General features: G+C 40.2%; 1 protein-coding gene across 2 annotated transcripts in view; it reads left to right on the plus strand.

The window, feature by feature from the left end:
* Positions 1-26,045, plus strand: part of CUBN (cubilin) — a 697,556-nt gene that overhangs the window by 549,982 nt on the left and 121,529 nt on the right. For both annotated transcript variants that reach the window (XM_030199596.1, XM_030199602.1), the window contains exons 47-51: positions 5,192-5,332; positions 9,635-9,816; positions 17,289-17,460; positions 20,154-20,360; positions 24,091-24,240. In XM_030199596.1, the coding sequence (XP_030055456.1) occupies positions 5,192-5,332; positions 9,635-9,816; positions 17,289-17,460; positions 20,154-20,360; positions 24,091-24,240 (852 nt within the window). The remainder of the gene's footprint in view (positions 1-5,191; positions 5,333-9,634; positions 9,817-17,288; positions 17,461-20,153; positions 20,361-24,090; positions 24,241-26,045) is intronic.

The following is a 26,045-nucleotide window of genomic DNA, read 5'->3' on the forward strand; positions in this document are numbered from 1 at the left end:
AGTGGCCAATCAAGGTCACAAGTATCTGGCAGAAACCCAATTAGCACCATTCCATGCTACCAGTCCCAGAGCAAGCAGTGGCTTCCCCCATGTCCATCTCAATAACAGACTATGGACTTTTCCTCTAAGAATTTGTCCAAACTTTTTTTAAACCCAGACACTCTAACCACTGTTACACCATCCTCCGGCAACGAGTTCCAGAGCTTAACTATTCTTTGAGTGAAAAAATATTTCCTCCTATTTGTTTTAAAAGTATTTCAATTTCATTGAGTGTCCTCTGGTCTTTGTACTTTTTGAAAGAGTGAAAAATCAATTCACCTCCACCCGTGCCACACCTCTCAGGATTTTGTAGACCTCAATCATAGCCCCCCTCAGCCGTCTCTTTTCCAAGCTGAAGAACCTTAACCTCTTTAGCCTTTTCTCAAATGGGAGCAGTTCCATCCCCTCTATCATTTTGGTTGCTCTTCTTTGAACCTTTTCTAATTCCACTATATCTTTTTTGAGATACAGCGACCAGAATTGAACACAATACTCAAGGTGAGGTCACACCATGGAGCGATACAGAGGCATTATAATATTTTTGGTCTTTTTTTGCATCCCTCTCCTAATAATTCCTAGAATCCTGTTTGCTTTCTTGGCTGCCACCGCACACTGGGCAGAAGATATCAGCGAATTGTCTACAATGACACCGAGGTCTTTTTCTTCAGTGCTGACTCCTAAAGTGGTCCCTAGCATCAGATAACTATGATTTGGATTATTCTTCCCAATGTGCATCATTTGCATTTGTCTGTATTAAATTTCATCTGCCATTTGGATGCACAGTCTTCCAGTTTCCTAAGGTCTTCCTGCAATTTTTCACAATCTGCATTCATTTTGACAACTTTGAATAGTTTTGTGTCATCTGCAAATTTAATCACCTCACTTGTTCTGATTTCCAGATCATTTATAAATATGTTAAATAGCACCAGTTCCAATACAGATCCCTGTAGCACTCTACTATTCATCCTCCTCCCATTGAGAAAAATGGCCATTTAACCCTCTGTTTTCTGTCAATAACCAATTTTTAATCCACAGTAGGATATTGCCTCTTATTCTCACGAAACACCTAGCTACTTACCTGGGGTTACCCCGTGGCCACTCAGAGGGTCTATCCCCAGGACAGCTCAGGTCCATCTGCACTTGTCGCTTGTGCTCTACACTAATAGCCTCCTCCAACCAACTCGGTCACAACCGCTGCTGGTCAAGTCTCTCACTCTCAAATTATCCCTAGTGATTTCTAGGTTACGAGCCACACTCCCAGTGGTCCCACAGTTTCCATAAAGCAGTCACAAACCCAAAACACAAACCACCAGGATTCTTTATCAGTCCAGACAGAGAGGCAATAAAGTAATATTGTCTTTAAAAATTGCACAGTGTACAAAAAATGTGCAATCAGCAAACAATAATGGAGGAGTGGCCTAGTGGTTAGGGTGGTGGACTTTGGTCCTGGGGAACTGAGGAACTGAGTTTGATTCCCACTTCAGGCACAGGCAGCTCCTTGTGACTCTGGGCAAGTCACTTAACCCTCCATTGCCCCGTGTAAGCCGCATTGAGCCTGCCATGAGTGGGAAAAATGTGGGGTACAAATGTAACAAAAAAAATATGGATCACTTATAATTTTTTTTGTTACATTTGTACCCTGCACTTTCCCACTCATGACAGGCTCAATGTGGCTTACATGGGGCAATGGGGGGTTAAGTGACTTGGCCAGAGTCACAAGGAGCTGCCTGTGCTTGAAGTGGGAATTGAACTCAGTTCCTTAGTTCCCCTAGACCAAAGCAACCACCCTAACCACTAGGCCACTTCTCCACTCCATAATACTAACTAAACATTTATTTACTTACTATCTAAAAAGTACCTGGGAAGATCAGGACATATAACTGTTTGTTTACTGAGCCTCAGAAAAGAGATCCTGCTCTCTTTTCTTCCTGGCTAAGACTGGAGGCAAAACCAGTACACTCTAAAGGAAATGAGCTCCTGGGCCAATCAGAGCCCAGTCAAGTTTAAAAGTATACTGCTTCTTGCTTCCTGTTTGTATTAAACTAAAGAGAACATTTTTTCCTCTAATAGTTTTACAGCAAAATTTAAAAAATAAAATAAAAAAACACCTGCTGGCCAAATAGGAGAAATACACAAGTTATAATTTATGCAGGAAAATATCCAATACATTTGAGAGGCTTAAAACACATTGTTTCTTCACACCTATCCCATGACTTTTTAATTTTCTCAGGAATTTCTCATGAGGAACTTTGTCGAACGTTTTCTGAAAATCTAGATACATCAACCGGTTCACCTTTATTGACTTTTCTAGTCACACCTTCAAAGCAATGATGAAAATTGGTGAGGCAAGACCTCCCTTGGCTGAATCCATGCTGACTCTGTCCCATTAAACCATGTTATAGGCCAGGCCGAGCCATTGGAAGTTCAATGATACCTTTTTGCCTGAACCTAAGTATGCCAAATAGCTTGAGAAAGATTTGTGGAATACTTAGACATTAACGATACCCTTGATATATAACCCTTATTATTCTAGGAAGGCCTAAAAGTGGTGCTGCATGGCAAGATTATCTCCCTGGAAGTACAATGTTGGTGAGACTGTGGTATGATTGGACACTTTTATCATATCTGGTGGTAATGCCCAAAGATTCAAGTCTTTTGATAATCAGTGGTAGATCTTATTGCCACGATCACCACAGTGTATTATCTCCGGCAGGCATGGCATTGCTTACTCCATGTTAAACCCATTTGCATCAAGCCAGATATACATAAACTGGCTTGCCAATTTTTTACAGCAAGCAAACTTTTGATAGCAACACACTGGAAACAAAAGCTCATGCCAACCACAGATCAAGTATTAAAGAATCTAAGGGGCCCTTTTACTAAGCCACATAAGCGTCTATGCACATCCAACGCACTCCAAAATGGAGCTACCGCCCGACTATCGTGTGGCTCTTGCGGTAATTTCATTTTTGTCGCACTTCTGATACATGTGTCTGAAAAATATTTTTTTATTTTCGGGTGCACTTAACAGATGCATGCCAAGTGGTATTTGGCACACATAGGTCATTACCATTCAGTTGCCACGTGAATCTCTACCACTAGGCGAATGGCTGGTGGTAAAGTCTCAGACTCAAAATGGACGCGCGGCAATTTTCAATTTGCCGCATGTCCATTTTTGGCAACCTAAACCTACACCTACACTACCGCAAGCCATTTCTGAGCGCCTTTGTAAAAGGACCCCTAGATTTTATTTGCCTCATGACAAAGCTGACTGCATTAAAGAATGAACATATTCAATCTTTTCATAAAGTCTGGGACATATATCATGGATGGAAAAGAGGGTAAGGGATGCTCTTGACAGATATAGTTCAGAGATGGACAATATTACTGATTCTTTAGTTCCCCCTTCCCCCTTCTCTTTGTCTCTATTGTAGCCTGAGAGGTGGACTGATTCATTTAACCTGTGGGGAAAGGAGAAACATAGTAACATAGTAACATAGTAGATGACGGCAGAAAAAGACCTGCAAGGTCCATCCAGTCTGCCCAAGAAGATAAATTCATATGTGCTATTTTTTTTATTTGTACTGTCCTCTTCAGTGCACAGACCGTATAAGTCTGGCCAGCCCTATCCCCGCCTCCCAACCACCAGCTCTGACACAGACCGTATAAGTCTGCCCAGCACTATCCCTGCCACCCACCACCGGCTCTGGCACAGACCGTATAAGTCTGCCCAGCACTATCCCCGCCGCCCAACCACCAGCCCCGGCACAGACCGTATAAGTCTGCCCAGCACTAGTCCCGCCTCCCATCCACCAGCCCCAGCACAGACCGTATATGTCTGCCCACACTAGCCCCGCCTCCCAACCACCAGCTCTGCCACCCATTCTAGGCTAAGCTCCTGATTCTTTGGTTCCCCCTTCCCCCTTCTCTTTGTCTCTATTGTAGCCTGAGAGGTGGACTGATTCATTTAACCTGTGGGGAAAGGAGAAGATGGTTTTGTTTTTCATACCAAGTGACAGCCTGGGTTTAGGGAGTTATACTTTCTGTATCTGTATTATTATTGGCTTGTATGCTGTATGATGTTTATATTTTCAATAAAATTTGAGAAACTGAAAAAAAAAATAAAGAAACCGTGTACATGTTGAAAATCACCCCAGGTAATTATATATATATATTCGTCCCTGCTCTGTACCACACACACATTTTCTGGATTAATTTACACACGTGTGTATTTTCAAAAGTATTCACATGGGCATAAACTTTTCTAAACCCTGCTTTCTGGAAACACCACCACTCATGCTAGGTAAAGTTACACATTTACAGCTGGAAGAGTATTACATTTACCCACAGATCAGGTGGGCAGTTTTAAAAAAGCCTGTTTCTGTATGGAAAGTCATGCACACACACACACACACACACACACACACACACACACACATACAGTATTTGAAAGGTACCCACCCTATTATATACAGTAGCCATAGGGTTGGCAGCTTTGTGCAAAAATGACCACTACTACTACTATTTCTTGCATTGGATGCCATCAGGAGATAAGATTGATTGATTGATTGATTGATTGATTGATTGATTGCATTTGTATTCTACATTTTTCCACCTATTTGCAGGCTCAATGTGGCTTACAGAGTTTGTTATGACATAGTCATTACATGATGTCAGATATACATAGTATTGAATAGAGATTAAGTAAGTGAAGAGAGTGGGAAGGTGTTAGGCAGGATAGTATGGAAGGTGGACTTTGATAATTGGAAGGATTGGTGAGGTAGTTTTGGGAGGTTGTGGGTTCTCTTTGTAGGCCTTGTTGAAGAGATGTAAATAAATGCTCCATTTATTTATTTATTTATTTATTGCATTTGTATCCCACATTTTCCCACCTATTTGCAGGCTCAATGTGGCTTACAATTTTCCGTCATGACTTATGCCATTTCAGAGTACAGATACAGTTGGTAATATATATATAGAAACATGGATGATGTAATGAACAATCAGGTAAAAAAAGGGGAAAACATGCAATTGGTATCATATATTGAACATGGATTACATAATAAATTAGGCAATACGATATAGGGAGAAAATAATCCGATTGTTAAATATGATGTTTTAATTTGTCTTTTATTTATATATTTTCTTCCAGGGCGTTTATTGGGTAAATACTGTAGCAGCAGTATACCAAGAGCTGTGGAAACTTCAAACAGTTTTGCTTATGTCAAGTTTGTCAGTGATGGTGCAGTCAATGCCCTAGGATTCAGACTGCAGTTTCAGGCTAGCATTGAAGGTGAGTTTATGGATGAATGATATGTTTAAATGGTTATTTAAACAAAAGATGGAATGATATGTTGATTCCGATGCTTTTTTCCTATCACTAAACCTGCAATGTGGCATTTGTTACTGATAATTTACAGCATGAGGTTCAAATTCAGGCCTTCTAGAAGCCATTAAATACTTTTATATAGGAAAGCTTGTAATGTTAACTTACTGAGTGATATTACTTTACTGTATGTGTGTTTTGTGTTGCATTATTTCTGATGTACTGTTGTATCCTGCCTAGAAGTTTTGATTGGTGGGAAATAAATGAATATAATACAAGACAAGACAATACAAGGTACTTATAGTCCACATCTTACAAAGGTTTAGAATGGATTACAAAAGATATCACAGGGAGAAAAACAATATCCCCGAAGAAGTATGTTACAAAATTCACAAAAAAATTCAATTATGTGATAAAAATTTCTTAAACAGGAAAGATTTTAGCAGTCTCCTAAATCTAAGATAACTAGTTATCCAATTTTACTTTGAACTAATCATTCTGATTTACAGTTATGAATAAGGTTGCCCCCAAGCCTCCTCCATAAGAGTCTGGACAGAAATAACAACAACAACAAAAAAGTAGACAAGGTAATGAAGCCAGATGGGCTGCACCTGAAGATCTTAGGGAAGTTTAGAGAGGTGTTGGCAGCTCAATAAGGAGAGGGAGTTATCAGTCTGGGCTACTGTTAAGATGGTTACATTATTGTCAACCTAGGTTATTGATAATGTGCTAAAATAGTACAGGTTAATTGTAAAATAATTAACAGTAGCCCATGTTGATAATTTCCTCCCTCAATTACTTGCCAAAGGCAGGAACAGCTCTAAGTGACAGGAACAGTCTCCGTAGCAGTGTGTTACAGAGGAAGTCGGCATAACAGTCATTCATTCAGTCAACTTTAATAGTAGGGAACTTAATAAAATTATCCAAGGGAAGGTAGGCACTCACATTTACACCTGCTCTGAGGCAGGTGTAATTAATGTACATTCAGTTCATATTGAATTGCTTAAACTTGCATCAACCTGTGTTAGTGAAATTTCGCTTTATAAACATTTTCCCATATGTAATGCTGTTTTAACATGAGAAAATGCCTTTTTATAAGATTGCGTGGATATTTATGCAATATAAATAGATAGATATATGCCTGCAACTTGGTGTGTACTTATACACATATATCTTCAGATTCTATAAAAAGCGCCCAAATTATCATGCCAAAATTTGGGCATGTTCATAAGAATCGTGTGCAACTTAATTTGCTAATGAGGCAATTAGTTCTAGTAATTGGATGCTAATAATCAATTATTGATGCTAATTGGCACCAATTTTAGATTTGCACACATCTTGCTATACACTATTATATAACGCTGCGGGCTCAAATCCCATAGTGCACAACCCAAAAGATGTGGGCATTGGAGGTGCATGGGTGGATCGGGGCATTCCTAAACTTTGCACGCAGTGCTATAGAATACCAGGCAAGAGGACCCAAATTGGGTGCAATGATTTACACCAGGTTTCAGCAGACATGAGGTATAGCACCCAAATTTGGGCACAGCAATCAGTGTTATGCACTATTCTGTAAAGGGTGCTCAGCCAATTTTTTTTCCAGCGCTGAATCTTGACCGCCATTTACTAAATCCGGCCTACAATGCATAGAACCTAACAGATTTATGTGTGTATTTTATAAAACACATGGGTGCATGCATAATGTGCAGGACATTTTTACATCTTCTTTGAATCAGCTGTAAATGTGCACTGTATGTTGGCATTTGCACATTTTTGGGGCTGGTTCTAAGGAGCCTATTTTATAAAGGTAGCATAGACCCCTATGTTGCTTTTATAAAATATCACCAATACAGCTCTGTCCAATTTAGGTGTAAACAGATTTAAAAAAAAACACCCAAATAACTGAATTACTTCCTCTAAGTGAACATATTGGCCATCATACACAAGCACTGACCTATATTAGTTTTCAAGGAGGTTTTTCACAGTATAATCATAGGTCCACTTTCTACAGTCTCTTTTTTTATCCTTTTGTTTAAATAAACATTTGTAAAATGTGAATGTCCATATCAAAATACTGCAATTCAATGAAAAAAAATTCAATTAGTGAAAAAAGCTCATATAAGCTTGTGTTTTGAGCTTTCTAGCTTCTTTCACTGTTCTGCATCAGGGCTCAGTTACTGGAAAGCAAGCATACATATAAAAGAGAAGAACTGCATTGACAAAAAAATCAAAAATCAGCAATTTTTTTACAATCTTTACTTTTACCAATATCCAACTCACTTAACAACATCGACTCTGATTTTTTTAAATGTCAGCGTTCAAGTTAGAGGACCCATCAGTGGGCTCAATTCAACCCACCATCATTTGTCAATCAAAATACAATTGGAATGGCTCCCTTTGCTTTGTAGATCATTAGGAGATCATCTATGCAGTATTTTGAAAGTTAAAGTAAGAACATGATTAGGTCATTCTATTTTCATTGACAAATGATGGTAGGTTTTCATTTGACTTGAGCCCTCTCATGGGTCCTCTAACTTGAAAGCTGCCAATTTTAATTATCAAAGTTGATGTAGTTGAGTGAGTTGGACCTGGGTAAAAGTAAGGATTGTAAAAACTGCTGATTTTTGATTTTTTTTTTTGTCAATGCAGTTCTTCTCTTATATATATATGCTTACTTTTCAGTAACTGAGCCCTTACGCAGAACGGTGAGGGAAGCTAGAAAGCTCAAAACACAAGTATATGAGCTACATTGGATATCCATTTTAAAGAAAGATAGAGGAAATTTGTTCACTAACTGAAAGGTAAGTGTTTTTTCATTGAATTGAAGTCATTTTGATATAGGATAATTCACTTTTTGCAAGTGGTTATTTAAACAAAAGGATAAAAAATAAACTGTTGAAAATGGACCTATGATTATACTGTGAAAACTTACTTGAAAACTAATATGAAGGTCAGTGCTTGTATATGATGGTCCATATATTCATTGATTTCTTAGAAGTAATTCAGTTCAGGGGCGGCCCAAGGCAATCTGCCACGTGAGGCAAGGGCTGATATGCCGCCTGAGGCGAGGGCTGATATGCCCCATCCCTGGTCACAATCTGGCATCTCCCCCCGTCCTCCTTCAGCCCCCTTCCCCTAGCCTACCTTTGTTTTCCAAATGGTGGCGGTGTCAGCAGCGATTCCCAAAGGCTGCCCTACCACTGGCACCGGCCTCTTTTCTCTACAGTAGTCCACCTCTGAGAAAACAGGAATTTACGTCAAAAAAGCGGGCTGCAGTAGAGAAAAGAAGCCGGTGTCGGCAGCAGGGCAACCTATGGGAATCCCTGCCACTACCACCACCTTTTAGTAAACAAAGGTAGGCTTGAGGAAGGGGATTTAAGAAGGAAGGGGGAGATGCCAGACCGCAGCCGGTGTGGGGGGATATGCCGCTCCCTGAAGAGTGCTGCCTGAGGCTTCCGCCTTAGTTGGCCTAATGGTAGGGCTGCTACTGATTCAGTTATTTGGGTAATTTTGAGCTTTATATAATAGGTACCTTTTTGCTACTTGGACACAGACATCCTCTTATAAAATGGATTTTTATAAAATATGTACACAAGTGGCAGTCTTCACATGCTCCACCTATTCTCTGCTCCCTGGAATACCAACATATACATTGCTTAAAAGTAGGTGCTATATTTCTGGTGCCTCCTTTTTATGCATGTGTAGCCCAAGCCCATAAAAATGCTCCTCTACAAACTCAGTTTCCTTGTAAAATTACCATCATAGTAGCCAAGAGTCACAATTTTGGAGCAGAGCCACATATGTAATTTTTTGCATGGGCACAAGAGAGGGTAAAGATGTAGTACTTTGGATCCACAGATGGCATTTCACAGGAATAGCAACACATTATTTTACATGTACTTCTGTTGGTCAGATAGTAGCAATCAAAAATGCAAATAGGAAAAAATGGGCAGAGTCCAAGCAAGTCAATAAGAAGGTAACTTAAATCTTTAAATTGGATTGGATTCATTGATTTTATATAAAGCTTTATACAATATGTTAAAGCAGTTTACAAGGTCTATCAATTAATAACAATTTTCAATCTAACATAACAAACCTATCATTCAAAAAAACAGAATCAAAGCAATACAAATTTTTAATTAAAATATTGCTAAAAAAAAGGAGTGCTGTGCTAACCAGCTGGTAAAGAGGTGTTTTGACACTATGCCCCCTTAGAAGAAACATAACGTAGTCTTGGTGGGAAATGAAGTAATGTTTGATGTATTACAGAGTGTGGTGGTGACTTGAATGCAGTTACTGGGACATTCAACTCTCCTAACTATCCCAACCTGTACCCTCACAATCGTGTATGTGAATGGAGGATCACTGTGCAAGATGGTAGACGGGTTACATTAACCATTAATGACCTCAGAATCCAGGAACACCAGAGCTGTGTTAATGATTACGTTGCTGTAAGTGAAACAAAACTAATATGAAATTCTGCCATATATAAAAATTGTGTGTAAATCGAACATTGTTTTTCACAGTGTAGGCTTATTCTTCCACTTCTGGCAAGCTATCTCGATCTGCAGTAATTTCATTCTAAATCCTACATTCATCCTCATACTTCCACCACCATGTTTTACAGTTGAGATGAAATTCTTAGTTTGAAAAGCAGCATTTGGTTTTGCCAAACAAAACATTTGATATTATGAATGAAAAAAGTTCAGTTTTTGATGTCGCTGTCCAGAGCTCATTGTTTCAGAAACCTTGTGGATTAACCAAATGCTCTTTGGTGAACCTGAGGCGGGCGGCAATGTTCTCTTTAGAAAGAAGTGGTCTCTCCGTAGCTTTCCTTCCCTGAACACCATTGCCATTCAGTTCTTCCTGATAGTTCATTCCTGAACCCTCATATCAGCCCAGCATGGGGTTCTTTGTAACTTCACAGATGATTTTCTGGTTTTCACTTCAGGTGATCTCAGCAGAACAGTCACTCCTGGTTAGAGGCACTGCAGTAGTGAATTTGTTTTTCCATTTATAGATTCTCTGTCCACAAGTGAATGGATAGAGCCCCTAAATGTTTAGAAATAACCTGATAATCCTATCTGGACAGATGAGCATCAGCTACTCTATTTCATAAATTCTTTGACTTTTCTTTTGATCATGGGACCTGAAGTAAACTTTTCATGCAAAAATGCCCTCAAATGTCACAGACTTGAAACAGTTGTTTATGGAAGAATGGGCTAAAATTGCTCAAGACTTACCAACGGTTACAGAAAGGCTCTTTTTATAGAAGCCCGATTTGTGATTTACATGTATACCGCATACACATATAAAACCGGATTTTAGAAAGCCAGTAATTACACGCATAAATCTGAATATGGGTAGATAGTAAAGGGGTGTCATTTGGACAGGGCCAATATCTGCACATGTATTCCCCATTACAGAACGGGAATACAAGCATATGATTCGATATTTCAATGTTGGGATTGACAACTGCTCCTTCACACGTATATGTTTTGCCAAAGTGCTTGTTTCACCCAGCTCTAAATAGGAGGGATTAAGGAAAATCTCTCTCTCTTAACCCTCCATTGCTAATTTCCCCTTCCAAATTGTATGTAATTAAGGATTATGGCCTCTGTTGTTAACTAGCAGCATGTCCATGTGTAGGTTTGTAAAATGGCAGGCATACATGTGTAAATGCTAACACTAATACAAATATGTTGCAAACTATTAACGTACACATGTAAATGACAGCACTTAAACATGTAAGTTACCAAGATTCCTCAGTTCATTATTTCATTGTGTAGCTTTGTAAAGTGGCTGCTTCTGCATGACCTGGCAAATATATGTGCTCTCTGGCTTGCATTTTAGAAAGGGCTCTATGTTGGCAGATCCTTTTCTAAAATATGACCGAAACTGAAAACATCACACTAGATGTATCAATTCCGATTTCTATGTACTCAACAAAAGGGGACTACGTGAAGTAAAATTCTCAAATCACCACAAAATAGCTTCACTATATACTTTGTCGCTTAAATATTACAGCATTATATTAATGGAGGAAGGGAAAAAGCCTCATGGGCAGATGATCAGAAGCAAATGTGGGTGCTAGAGGTATTAGTTCCATACTTGTGCCCACGTTTGCTTACCGCCCCATGATCAGAGCCCCCGAGGGCATGAAACAATGCTCTCATGGGCTCTGACCACAACTAGCATGCAAATGCATGTTAAACAGGTATTTTATTATTCCTCCCCAATGATCAGCGGGCAGCGCAACAAACATTGGTGCTCTGTACCATGAAACATGTTGGAAATTAATTTACAGGACATGACCCAACAGTTTTAATTGCAACAAACGTTAAATGCTTTATTTTAAGCCTGCTTTATTGTAAGCCTGCTTCAGGGAATTAGAAACTAGTGCTTCTAAATCTTTAAACTTGAGAGGCTCATTGGGAGGCTCATTTTCAAAGCACATAATCTTACAAGATTGCATAGGCTGCAATGGGGCTCATTTTCGAAAGAGAAAAACATCCAAAAACTGTCATAAAGCACCATTTGGACAGATTTCTTCTCAAAACATCTTAAGTAAAGGAGTGTGGTAGCCGTGTTAGTCCACTCTTAAGTTTATCAATAGAAATCAAACAAAATAAAACATGGAAAAGAAAATAAGATGATACCTTTTTTATTGGACATAACTTAATACATTTCTTGATTAGCTTTCGAAGGTTGCCCTTCTTCGTCAGATCGGAAATAAGCAAATGTGCTAGCTGACAGTGTATATAAGTGAAAACATTCAAGCATTACTATGACAGTCTGACAGGGTGGGAGGATGGGGGTGGGTAGGAGGTATGCATGGGGACATCAAAGCATATCATTGATATTCTAACAGGATGGGTGTGGATAGGTGAGGGGTGGGGTGATCAACAGAGAAATATAGCTTTATGGTTTATAATGGGCTAGGAACCCCAGATCCTTGTTAAGTCCTTTCTGTTGGGTGTTAAAATATTCAATCATTCTGACTTCAAAGGTCTTACGTTCTTGTATGGTTTTAAAGTTACCTTTCAGGATTCTCACTGTGAAGTCACTGGTACAGTGTCCTGGTCCTGTAAAATGCTGACCAACAGGGGTGGGAACCCTACTGGCACCAGTATTGTTCATATGATGTCTATGTAAATTGAATCTTGTCTTAAGCATCTGGCCTGTTTCTCCAATATAGCATCCTTCGTTACATTTTTTACACTGAATGATATATACCACATTGGAAGATGAACAAGTGAAAGATTCCTTTATGTTGAATATCTTTCCTTTGTGGATGACTGTGGGGTCCTGTGAAATATTTTGGCATAGTTTGCAACTGGTTAAATTACAGGGAAGTGTGCCCTTCTGTTCCTTTTCAGTCTGTGATGGAAGTTTACTTCTGATTAGCTTGTGTTTTAAGTTGGGTGGCTGTCGGAAGGCCAGTACTGGTGGAGATGGGAATATCTCTTTCAGTAATTCATCCTCCTGGAGTAAAGGTTGTAGATCTCTTATGATTTTCCTCAGTTTTTCCAGCTCTGGATTGTATGTCACTACAAGGGGGATTCTGTCTGTGGATTTTTTCTCCTTGTACTGTAGCAGATTCTCCCTGGGTGTTTTGAGGGAGGAGGCAATATTCTTGGAGATTATTTTGGGGTTGTAGCCTTTCTGTTTGAAGGATGCAGTCAGGCTTTTAAGGTGTTTGTCTCTGTCCCCTGGGTCGGAGCAGATACGGTGGTATCTTGTGGCTTGGCTGTAAATGATGGATCTTTTTGTATGTGAAGGATGGAAGCTGGAGTTATAGAGGTAGCTGCATCTGTCTGTGGGTTTCTTGTATATAGATGTTTGTATACAGCCATCACTGATTGAGACCGTGGTGTCCAAAAAATTGACTTTTTCTGGGGAGTAGTCAATTTTGAATATGATTGTAGGATGGTATGTATTGAAGGCAGAATAAAATTGATTCAGAGTTTCTTCACCCTCCATCCAAATCATAAAATTGTCATCGATGTACTGGTAGTATTTTAGAGGTTTGGTCTGGTGTATATTGTGAAAATGATGAGGCTACTGTGATGATGAAGCTCCCACCTCAGGATCCCAGGTCCCTCTTTCACTCAGGGTGAGCTGGTTCTCAATATGCAGATTTATGCAAATTAGTATCCTACCCTTTTCTACTCAGGGTGACCTGCTTCTCAAAAGGCAAACATAGTCAGGTCTCACCAACAGGATATTTTCATGCACATCTTTATTCCAGCCCCTGGGGCACACTTCTTCCAGCTTAAGACACTTTTACAAGCTTAAACAGTTCTTCCAACTTAGTGCAATCTTCCATTTAAACATTTCTTCTTGCACAGTTCAATATCCATAGATTTCTTCCCCCTGAGCCCTCTCACCCAGGCATTTGGGCTCAGTACTAACTCAGTCCCTGGACACACAGTCCCTCCTTGTAGCACACAGCTCTAGACACACAGTCTCTTCATCTTGGCCACACAGTCCCTCTTCACTGGTCTAGACACCCAGTCTTTTCCCCTGGGACACACAGTCCCTCTTCACTGTTCTGGACACACAGTCTTTTCACCACCAGGCCATAGGGCTCAGCCAGTACTTCACATGGGGACCTCCTGCTCCAGCTACCAGCTCTCTTCTCCCGCTGCTAGCTCTAGCTCTCCCCTTCACCCCTCAGGTGGGGTATTAAGTGTTTAATGGCCAAACAGGACCCAGCCCATAACCTGCTGCACCTGTTTCCACCTCCAGGACTCTCCCCGGTCCTAGCGACCTCCAGCTATACCTCCCCTTACTGGCTCCCTTCAGCAACTCACCCAGCCCTTCTCCCTGGACATTTTAGGGGGAACAGCGCCCTCTAGGGGCCTAACCAGGGTAGGACAGCCTCTTCCTTCTTACAGTATTCAGAAATGTCTCTTCCAGCTCAGCCATAAAAAGGTTGGCATATTGGGGTGCTGTCCTGGTGCCCATCGCAGTGCCCATTATTTGCAGATAGATATCATTGTTAAAGCGGAAGTAGTTGTGAGTTCAAATGAATTTGATTAATTTTGTAATAGTTTCTGGTGAGTATTGATGGTCCAGTGTGGATTTTTTTAGGAGTCTTCCACATGCAGCTATGCCATCCGCATGTGGAATGTTGCTGTATAGTGATTCTACATCCATCGTGACCAGAAGGGTGTTAGGTGGTAGTTGCTTGATATTTTTTAATTTATTCAGAAAGTCTGTGGTGTCTTGTATGAAGCTGTTAGTTTTGTGTACGAGAGGTTTCAGAATTCCCTCTATGAATCCAGATATTTCTTCCATGAGTGTGCCAATACCTGATATGATTGGTCTGCCAGGGTTTCCCAGTTTGTGGATCTTGGGTAGCATGTAGAATGTGCCCACAGAAGGCTGGTTTGGTATGAGTTTCTTCAGGTGAGGTTGTGCTTGTGTAGGAAATGTTTTGATAAGGTCTTTCAGCTGTTTTGTGTAATCCTGTGTGGGGTCCTCGGTTAGTTTCCTGTAGTATTTATTGTCTGAGAGCTGTCTGTGCCCCTCTTCAATGTATTTTTGTATGTCCATAATTACCCCTGCGCCTCCTTTGTCTGCGGGTTTGATGATAATGCGTTCGTTAGTTTGTAGGGTTCTTATGGCTGCTCTTTCTGGTGGGGTAAGATTGTACAGGATTCTCTTTTGTTTGTTGGAAAGTTGGGATTTCACCCTATGTCTGAAACTTTCTATGTAATTATCCAGCTTGTAGTTTTGTCCCTCCTGTGGGGTGAAATAAGTGTTCTTTTGTTTAAGACTGTATTCCGGTCTGTTTGGTGTCCCTTTATTATAGAAATGTGTTTTAAGGCGCATTTTTCTAAAGAATTCTTCTAGGTCTGAATATAGTTGGATTTCATCTAGTTTACTGGATGGGCAGAATGAGAGCCCTTTGGAGAGCACAGAGACCTCATGCTGTGATAATTGATGGTTCGAGAGGTTTATTATCCCCATTTGGTTTGCATCTGTAAAGGTGTGATCAGTATTCCCTGATTTGTTTGGGCTCTGATTTTCACATGCCTCAGATGTATATCCAAGTGTCTCAAAGGTGTCTGGGGATGTTGGTTCTGCAGAGCTGTAGCTATTCAAGGATAAGCAGTTTCTCTCTCTTTGATTTTGAAGAAGAGAATATAGCTTTATTTCCTTTTTGCGGATAGCAATATATTGTTTTTCTCCTTGGATGTTATGCAGGTCCTCTTTAAGTTGGTTCACAAGGTGTGGATGTAATTCCTCCATGTTCCTCATGATTACATCCCTTTGGGTTTGTATTATTCTTTTTTTCTTGTAGAGTTGATGTATAAGTTCATTTCTTAGTTTCTGACTAGTGCATTTGCAGAGTTTTCTGCATAGTCAGAATTGTAAGTAGTAGCCAAAGGATTTTTGCTCCTCAGTCCTTTGGGAATGATGTCATTCTTCTTGCAGATTGTCAGAAAGTAAAGATGACTGTTCACTTTTGTTTCTTTTTCCAAAAGTTTGTTCATTTGCTTTTTCATGCGGCTGTATGCGGTATCTTCCATCTTAAGTAGAGGAGTGTGGTAGCCGTGTTAGACCACTCTTAAGGTTATCAATAGAAATCAAACAAAATAAAACATGGAAAAGAAAATAAGATGATACCTTTTTTATTGGACATAACTTAATACATTTCTTGATTAGCTTTCGAAGGTTGCCCTTCTTCGTTAGATCGGAAATAAGCAAATGTGCTAGCTGACAGTGTATATAAGTGAAAACATTCAAGCATTACTATGACAGTCTAACAGGGTGGGAGGATGGGGGTGGGTAGGAGGTATGCATGGGGAGCTATGTTCCTGGGAGCAATTCCTGAAGTCCACTGTAGTTAGGGTTACCATATGGCTCCAGAAAAAGGAGGACGGATTGAGCCAGCCGGGTTTTACTTCCATTGCTTTCAATGGAAGTAATTGAGCCAGCCGGGTTTTACTTCCATTGCTTTCAATGGAAGTAAAACCCGGCTGGCTCAATCCGTCCTCCTTTTTCTGGAGCCATATGGTAACCCTAACTGTAGTGCCCCCTAGGGTGCCCGGTTGGTATCCTGGCATGTCAGGGGGACCAGTGCACTATGAATGCTGGCTCCTCCCATGACCAAAGGGCTTGCATTTGGTTATTTCTGAGATGGGTGTCCTTGGTTTCCATTATCGCCAAAAATCAGAACTGACCAAGTCTAAGGATGACCTAAATTTCAAGATTTGGGCGTCCCCGACCGTATTATCGAAACGAAAGATGGACGTCCATCTTGTTTTGATAATATGGGTTTCCCCGTCCCTTTGCCGGACGTTTTGAGAGGACGTCCTCAGCAAAACTCGGTTGTCCCTTTCGATTATGCCCCTCCACGCCATATTTTGTATTGTTATTTGAGTATTTTTACTGCTGTGATTGCCTATTGCTCATGTTTGATCTATTCTTACTGTACACTGCCTTGAGTGAATTCCTTCAAAAAGGCAGTAAATAAATCCTAATAAATAAATACATAATTTTGAGGCTGTAGCTTAAGGAGTTATGACATTAATTAATAAACCATAAACTGCAAATAGCCTGTTTTCCAAATATTTTATTTATTTATTTATTGCATTTGTATCCCACATTTTCCCACCTATTTGCAGGCTCAATGCGGCTTACAGAGTTTGATTGTGACATAATCATTCCATGATATCAGATACAATTAGTAATATACAAAGATTAGGTGAGGGAAGAGAGAAGGAAGGTGTTAGGCAAGATATAAGGTGGACAGTAATAACTGGGTGAGTTGGTGAGGTATTTTGTAAGGTTATGGGTTCTCTTTGTAGGCCTTGTTGAATAGATGTGTCTTCAGAGATTTACGGAAGTTAGTTATTTCATCAATAGCTTTCAGGGCTGTAGGTAATGCATTTACTTTTTTCTTCAACAGATTTACAATGGATTTAGGCTCCGTTCTCCTAGTTTACAGAAGCTGTGTGGGAATGTGGATCCAGGAATAGAGGTGAAGTCCTCTGGAAACATGATGAAAGTCATTTTTGTCAGTGATGGGTCTGTTTCGAATGGAGGCTTCAGTGCTACGTATACTTCCAGTGAAGATGCAGGTTTGTAGTTACACTGAAGGAAGCACTGAGGCCTTTATTTTGGAGATTATTCATATGTCCATTGCTGCCTGGATGTCCAACCGCCACCTGAAACTGAACATGGCCAAGACCGAACTTCTTGTCTTCCCACCCAAACCCACTTCTCCTCTACCTCCACTCTCTATTTCGGTTGATAACACCCTCATCGTCCCCATCTCTTCTGCCCGCAACCTCGGTGTCATCTTCGACTCCTCCCTCTCCTTCTCTGCGCATATCCAGCAGATAGCCAAGACCTGTCGATTCTTCCTCTATAACATTAGCAAAATGCGCCCTTTCCTCTCTGAGCACACCACCCGAACTCTCATCCACTCTCTCGTTACCTCTCGCCTTGACTACTGCAACCTACTCCTCACTGGTCTCCCACTTAGCCATCTATCCCCCCTTCAGTCCGTTCAGAACTCTGCTGCACGTCTTATCTTCCTCCTGAACCGATACACTCATATCACCCCTCTCCTCAAGTCACTTCATTGGCTTCCGATCAGTTACCGCATTCAATTCAAGCTTCTGCTACTAACCTACAAATGTACTTGATCTGCAGCCCCTCCTTATCTCTCAACCCTCATCTCCCCTTACGTTCCTACCCGTAACCTCTGCTCTCAAGACAAATCCCTCCTTTCAGTACCCTTCTCCACCACCGCCAACTCCAGGCTCCGACCTTTCTGCCTCGCCTCACCCCACGCATGGAACAAACTCCCTGAGCCCATACGCCAGGCCCCCTCCCTGCCCATCTTCAAATCTCTGCTTAAAGCCCACCTCTTCAAGGTCACCTTCGGCACCTAACCTCTACACCTCTACCCAAGAAATCTAGACTGCCCCAACTTGACATTTCGTTCTTTAGATTGTAAGCTCCTTTGAGCAGGGACCGTCCTTTTTTGTTTATTTTGTACAGAGCTGCGTAACCCTAGTAGCGCTCTAGAAATGTTAAGTAGTAGTAGTAGTAGTAGTAGTATGTCATTTATATCATGAGGCCCTACATTTTTGTGCCATTGTTTACAGTAGTTTTCCTCAGTAAAAGAAACCTAAATGTGATGTATATTGTGTAGTATTTCAAAGGCTCAGGAAAATTCAGGGAATCAGCTTAAATAATCTTTACCTATGTCTGAGTTCCAAAAATGTTGCCAATTTTCTGCCTGTTTTATAAAGGCAAAATCAATAAAAACTCAATAAATATAACTGATTCAGCAGCATCAGATTTTAACCAAAAGGCAAGGCTCGAAACATGATCATGTCAAAATCTTTGTAGTTGAACACTTCGAAGATGGAATTTGAGCATGTAAGATAAGTTTTCATTTGTTTGAGAATATGATTTTTAAATTTTAAATTGTTGGTAGTACAAAGGATTTGCACAATTTTGGACATATGATTAGAACACAGAGAGTCAGTTAGCTATAAGTATTATTGCCTTGCACACTTCTCTCTGTGACAGTCAACCTCTCTCTCACACACACACTCTCTCTGTCTGTCTGTCTCTGTCTGTCTGTCTCTCTCTCTCTCTCTCTCTCTCTCTCTCTCTCTCTCTCTGTTAAATTGTGGCTTTGCTACATCATTTATATTTATTTTCTTGGTTTTATGTTGATCTGACATTTCTCTTTGAATCCTTTAGATCTCTGATATCTGTTGTTTTATAAAGGCAATATAGGTGCCTATGTGCCTTTATATGGTAGGTACATAGAACTATCTATCCCTAGAGCACACAAATTCTCACTTCCAAATTTACACCTGTTTTGAAGATGGTGTAAATATATACATGTACTCTATGTGTACTCAGATATTATATAAAATATGTGCATACATAGTAACTCCACCACTAGTCTGCCCAACTTTATGCCCTTGGTAATGCATATATGCCATCTTGTCAGCTTGCTTGCCTGTACTCCTATGTTCAGATGCCAAATGCATAAGAGCCCTTTTCCATGTGCAAAGCATGGCTTTATATATGGAAAATGCTTTATAACATTACGAAATAGTATATGACAGCATAAAAAAAAACAAAATTGGCTCTTCCATTTTGCCCTGTTCAGATACTTCTTTGGGGAACCTACAATTTCCTATATGCAGCCCAACACCAACTCTGCCTCTCCACATGTTGTTTTGCTCTTGATCTCTCAGCCCCTTTCCCATTACCACCCTTTACATCTATTCTAAGCACACCTGGAATCTGTTCACCGACTGGCTCCCTTCACTTTATCGTCTTTCTCTATGATTCCTGCAAAATTAATATAACTTCAGCACCTAGGTCTTCCACCATGTCTTACCACCAAGCTTCACAGTAATCCACACAGCCACAAAAACCTAGCAAAGCCGTTGTCCAGAACATCCAGCCTAAACATGCTCGTTGACTTTTGGTTGTTAATCAGAATCACTCCATGCAGATTAATCAAGTGTCTTCATGGAAGAGTTATGCAGTTAAACTACTGATATTATGGTAATAATTACATGTTTGTTTACACATTTGAAATATTAAACCATACATAAAGAATACAGCTTTGTTATAAATTGCTTTGCTGGCTAAAATCTTCCTCGGAAAGTATACAATTGGTTAATATGAATTCTTCAAGAAAAAAGGAAGCTTGAAAAATCCTTTTTTCTTGTTCTTATGGTGAAGATTACAGTTTTTATATTTGTATTTTAAGAAAATTGTTTTGTTTCTGCAGTTTGTGGTGGTACACTGATGGATTCTGCTGGAGGAAATTTCACCTCTCCCGGATATAATGGTATCAGCAATTACACAAGTAAACTCAGCTGTGAATGGGTTATTCAGAATTCAAATGCTGACAACTCATCCATCTATATTTCATTTCAAGACTTGCATCTTCAATATCACCAAAACTGTCAATATGACCACTTAGAGTTTAGATTAGGTGAGTATTGGAAAAGCAACCCAATCTTATGTGCTGAACTACTCAGCAGTATACCAGCAACATTTTTTTTTTCATTTTAAGAAATGTTATAATGACCAATAATTGTACAAACATCTTATCAATTGGAAGAAGCCTAGTTTATCATATGTTAAGTCACCATGACTAGATAAGGATGCATGGTATCAGCGTACAGTTCTAACCAGAAAATGTAATAGCTAAAACCATTTAATGGCTATCATGTCAAGAGAGAACCTTTTTCAAAAGGAATTCATGTTCTAGATTAAAATATATTCAACTGAAAGCTGACCAAGAATAGAATAATTTGTTGGCCTATTGGCCACTTGATTGGTAATCCTGGTGAGATATTTATAATTGTATATTGGGATTCAATATGGGGCTCTCTTACTAAACTGTGTTAAGCACTTAACACATGGTTTACCACATCGTAACTGTTAGGTCAGAGCCATGTTAAGGAGCTTTGCGGTAATTTAGCAGTTACCACAGAATAAACTGTGTGTAACCCTGGTCTCATCATTATTTCTTTCTTTCTGAGCTGGGCATAGGCCGGGGCTGGACTTGATCTCAGTAGGTCATAGGGTTTTAAGCCTCTCTTTTACTCTTATTTTCTTTAACAGTCGGAGCAAAATAACTTCACTCTCATTCCAAAGAAATTCTTCACTCTAGGTTTTTTATTAAAACAAATGCAAAATTTTCTGGAATGCCGCAACAGGCAGATATCCAAATTTCATATCTTCTTGTAACAAACTATTCACTTGGTATCAAACAGTTCAATTTGCTGAAAGAGGTTTTGTGCCACTCCCAAGACTGTTGGTAAAAATACTACTTAAGTTAGTTAGCAGTCTCATATAATCCAAGGATATTTACATATTTACAGCTCCACCAGTCCTTTTGGGCAGAATAATCCAAGGCTATTTTTGCAGCACTTTTTGTAGCATGCTGTCCCGCTGGACTTTATCTAGCTGACTGACCCACTCAGGATCAGACCTCCCTGTCTCTCCTTCCTCCACAGGTGCAGTTCTTTGAGCTGTGGCCTCTGGTGCTGAACAGACTCTTCCCTGTTCTGCTCCTGAGCTGGGTTAACCCTTTCTACCCACCCGGAGCACTCCTCACACTCCAGTTAATGCTTTTTGTTGGCAAAAATCTCCTTTTAGTTCAGCCTTAGGTTATTGGGACTATCCAGGACACTCCCTCTCCTCATGGATCCTGGTGGGGATGAAGGCAACGAAAGATCATGTGCTTCCTAATCCCATCACTTACCACCTTCCAACTTCACCTCAACTATGACATTTACTGTCAGTTACTCACTGTAAATCCTTCCTTTGGGCTGGGCTTCACTCCTATGCCCTGACACTGGTCTCCCTGCCCCCACTGACACTGAAGAGTTCTACAGCAGTCTATTAATCCCCTGAGGAAATTTCCAAAACTAATTTACCAGGGCAATACACACGCATTAATCTCCAAATTCTATAAAAGTCGCTAAAAATTATGCGTGCAAATTTGGGTGCACGCCCAATTATCACAATCAATTTAATTGAACAAGCTAATTAGTGCTGATAATTGGCTTGTTGACAAGCAATTATTGGCGCTAACTAGATTTCATTAAAATATGTATGTATACATTTAGGCATGGAATCAGTGCCTAAATTTTACATTGGATTTCAAAAAGAGGGTGCAGAAATAGGAGAGTCATAGGTAGAGTGGGGGCATTTCTAAAATTTATGCCAGTAGTTATAGAATAATGGGGAATACATGCCTAATTTAGGTATGAAGATTTGCACCATGTTCCAGTTGGTACAAATGGCCACACCTAAAGTTAGGTGCAATTCCCAGGCATAAGCGCTATTCTATAAACCATGCCTAACTTTAAGCTCAGTTTATGGAATAGCGCTCCTTTCAGCGCTGAGTTTTTGAGCATCATATATAGAATTCACCTCTAAGTGCTTTTTGTGTCCCTATGGCATATATAATAGGCTAAAAATAAATGCCTTCCCACCCTATTAACCTGGGCACCCTGCAATAGAATTTCTTCCATAAATCATACATTCTAGCTAAACAAATGCTCCTGCCTAACGGTGTTAGATTGAATCCCACCACTAATGAAACGCCTCCAACTTTAATCAATACTTGATATACTACTCATTCAGAAATCCATTTTGAGCGGTTTACATTAATATAATCCAAAGATGGGAAACAATGAAAGGAAGTTACATCATATATAGGAAAGGGAGATGAAGAAAAAGAGGTACAGTCAAACAGTGATGGCACTCCTAACCACAGTCAGTCTGATGTGATGGAGAAAAAGAAACTGAGGAACACTGAAAGGCAGGCAGTTTTACCCTCCTATTACTTTTTACGTCCATATTTCTTTTCCCATGACACAAAGATCTTGGGAATATTTTATTTTTATTTCACTTCTGCAGCTATATGGTAAAGTGGAGAAGTAATCACTATTCAGAGATTCCTGATGCAGGCACACTGGCGCTGAAACACAGCAGCTGTGTCGAGTCATTTGTTGTTCTTCAATAAAGATTTGGAATCTCATACATCTGCCTGGTGTTTTGGACAGAGCCAACTTATCCTACTCCCTTCTCCCTTACTCCTAACCACCCACCATGAGGCAGGCAAAAGCAGAGATGGTCTGAGAAGGCCAGCCATATTATACCATAGGCATCCTGAAATAGGAATGTCTTTACTCGCTCCTTGGATTTTGAGAGTGAACCTTCTAACCAAAGAGGCAGTGGCAGGGTGTTCAAAATCGTGGGACCCATAACGCTGAATATTCTAGTTCTTATGTTATCAAGGCAAATGGAACAAAAACTAGGGACTGAGGTTCGATCCTGTTGGGAGAAGCAGAGAGATCTTGTAGGTGTATATGGGATAAGCAAATAAGACAGGTAAGGAATGGGGTGCTGAGTGGATTTGCTGTGTTGGCAGCATGAACAGTGGAAAGAAAGCAGGCAAAGACTATGTTTGTTTTTAAGCCCTACACTGCCTGACATTTATGTGAGATCTGGTTACCATTTTCAGCATAGCATTAGCAGGAACATAAGCAACTGGGGATCGCTCCTGCCCTATGACCTCTAGACCAATAATAGTTGCTTCAGGTAGGGCCCTTGAGGGGCTCTGGTGGGGGGCAACGGGGGATTGGCCAGGGCTCGAACCTTTCGCATGTAATTGTTTTCAGAGAGATTGTGGAGTCTGTGGAATTTGGGGGTATGTTCAGGAGGAGTCTTTGCTGTGGAGAGAGAAAACCCCCAGGCTGACCATCTTTTTGTTCCACACAAGCTATATTATTTGATTTACCTAATAATAATGGAGATGTTTTGCATAACATTTCATGTGTTGCTTCTCATTATTGTGTAGCCCATGGTACATTAAACTATCATGTGTAATGGTAAAAAAGCACATGATTTTGCCAGTTAATGTGCATTAAGAGACAAATTATGTATTATTCCTTTAATGCATGTTACTAACTACCCCTTCGTCCTCCACCACCACCACCACAAAATGTGTAAATTTGACTGGGTGATAGAGGAGGAATGTTAACATTGAAAATATAAGAATTTAAGTGAAATGTGCATATACCGTATCTAGAAAGCATTCAAGTGAATGTTACTGTGTATTCCCACGTTTCATAAGCATGAAATTGAAATTTTTATGCAATTTATGATACAAGCATCTAATATCTTCATGACTTGTTGGTATCCAGGTAATGCTGACGGAGAGCTGATAGCTAGAGTCTGTGGCACAGCCAGGCCTTCAGTACCACTTGCTATATTTGCTTCCCAGGTCTGGGTACATTTTGCAACTAATTCACTTGTGGAAGATACCGGATTTCATGCTTCTTATCAGTTTACAAGTAAGTTATATGTAAATTTGTTTTCTAAAATATCAGTAGAATTGCTCTATGCCTTGCAGTTACTAAGTTTCTAGCAGGGCTTTTTTTGAGGGGGTACTGAATACCAGCACCTTTTCCATTGTCTGCTAAAATTGACCCATGGTCCCCAAGTTTTAATGATAGAGCTGAGGCTCTACACACCAATTTTTGTTTTTGTTACATTTGTAGCCCGCGCTTTCCCACTCATGGCAGGCTCAATGCGGCTTACATGGGGCAATGGAGGGTTAAGTGACTTGCCCAGAGTCACAAGGAGCTGCCTGTGCCTGAAGTGGGAATCAAACTCAGTTCCTCAGGACCAAAGTCCACCACCCTAACCACTAGGCCACTCCTCCAATTCTGCCTTATCATAGATTCTGTGACTGGTTGCAGAGGACCTGGCTATTGTGGAATGGGTCCCTCAGTGATCATCCTACCCCTGAAGAGTAGCCTAGCATTTGAGTACCAGCACCTTTTTTGCTAGAAAAAACACACTGGTTTCTAGTATTATACCTCTAGACAACCTTTATAATTTGTTACTGTACTGGCCTCCATCACCTCCATCGATAGGACTGTTCAGGCCTTGCCATTTGCCTATAGGATTCTTATAAGCCTAATACTAAGAATGAGGTTGTGCCCATACACATGTAGAGATCTAGTCATTTAAAATAAAATTGTTACTGCTTTTTTTTAATACTGTATAAACTTGAAGCAATGAACAAGGATGACAAAACCACAAGAAATAGGTTTCACAGAGCCGCCTGTTTTCCCCTAAAATATCATTCCATGTTCTTGATATCAGTACTTATCCTCATCCATAGGAAATATGGGCCAGTCAATAAATCATTTACAATCAGTTCAGCTTTTGTTATCCTTTTATAATGTTTCTTTGCCAGCCAATAGCAGAAACACAGTTATCTGAATGCAGGAATAACCTAGTGGTTAGAGCACTGCACTGACAACCAGGGAAGCCTGGTTCAAATCCCACTGCAGCTCCTTGTAATCTTCGGCAAGTCACTTAACCTTTCATTGTCTCAGGTACAAAATTAGATTGTGAGTCCTCCAGGGACAGGGAGCTACCTACTGTGAAAGTAACTCACCTTGAGGTATAGCTGAAAAAGGCATGAGCTAGTTCTGAATCCCCTTAATGCAATCACTAAAGCATTCAATCTGTCAGGAAAAAGTATATAATCGGATAAGACATGATGTTACAAGAAGTTCACTTCAGGTTTTTATCAGAAAACGACTGGCGCCTATAAAAGCTACAGCAGTTTACCTCTGAAGTGACCAGCATTCTATTCCAAAATCGGTGACAGCTTTAACCCGAGTCCCTGAGGAAAGCAGTTTGAAACCCGCAGCGCTGGGCGATTTCAGGGGAGAGCAGTCCTTTGCTATTGCATCTTGGGAGCCCTGAGCGTCCAGACAGCAAGGACGTGGGCTCAAAAGATAAGTCTAATTTGGATTTTGCGACTTTAGTGAAGTGGCAGCTGGCCATCGTTTGTGAAGGTTTATCAGAGTTTTTTTTATGTTTGATCACAAAATCACAAGTGACACAAATAGCACTAAGTATGGTGTTAAATGAAGAGCAGCCCGATGAATGATGTGCTATACCACTAGGCAAAGGTTATTATTAACCATTAAAGGAAGTGGATATCTCTGAGGGCACTCTTCTTAAAAGATATTTCTGAAAAAAAGATTTTGTAGCATTTTTTTCTGTTTTTTTAAATAGCATTATCGGAATAATAACCAGTGATTTGGGGATTTTTTTTTCTTTTTGCTATACTGCATAA

This window comes from Microcaecilia unicolor, chromosome 1, assembly GCF_901765095.1.
Source record: "Microcaecilia unicolor chromosome 1, aMicUni1.1, whole genome shotgun sequence".
Taxonomy (NCBI): Eukaryota; Metazoa; Chordata; class Amphibia; order Gymnophiona; family Siphonopidae; genus Microcaecilia; species Microcaecilia unicolor.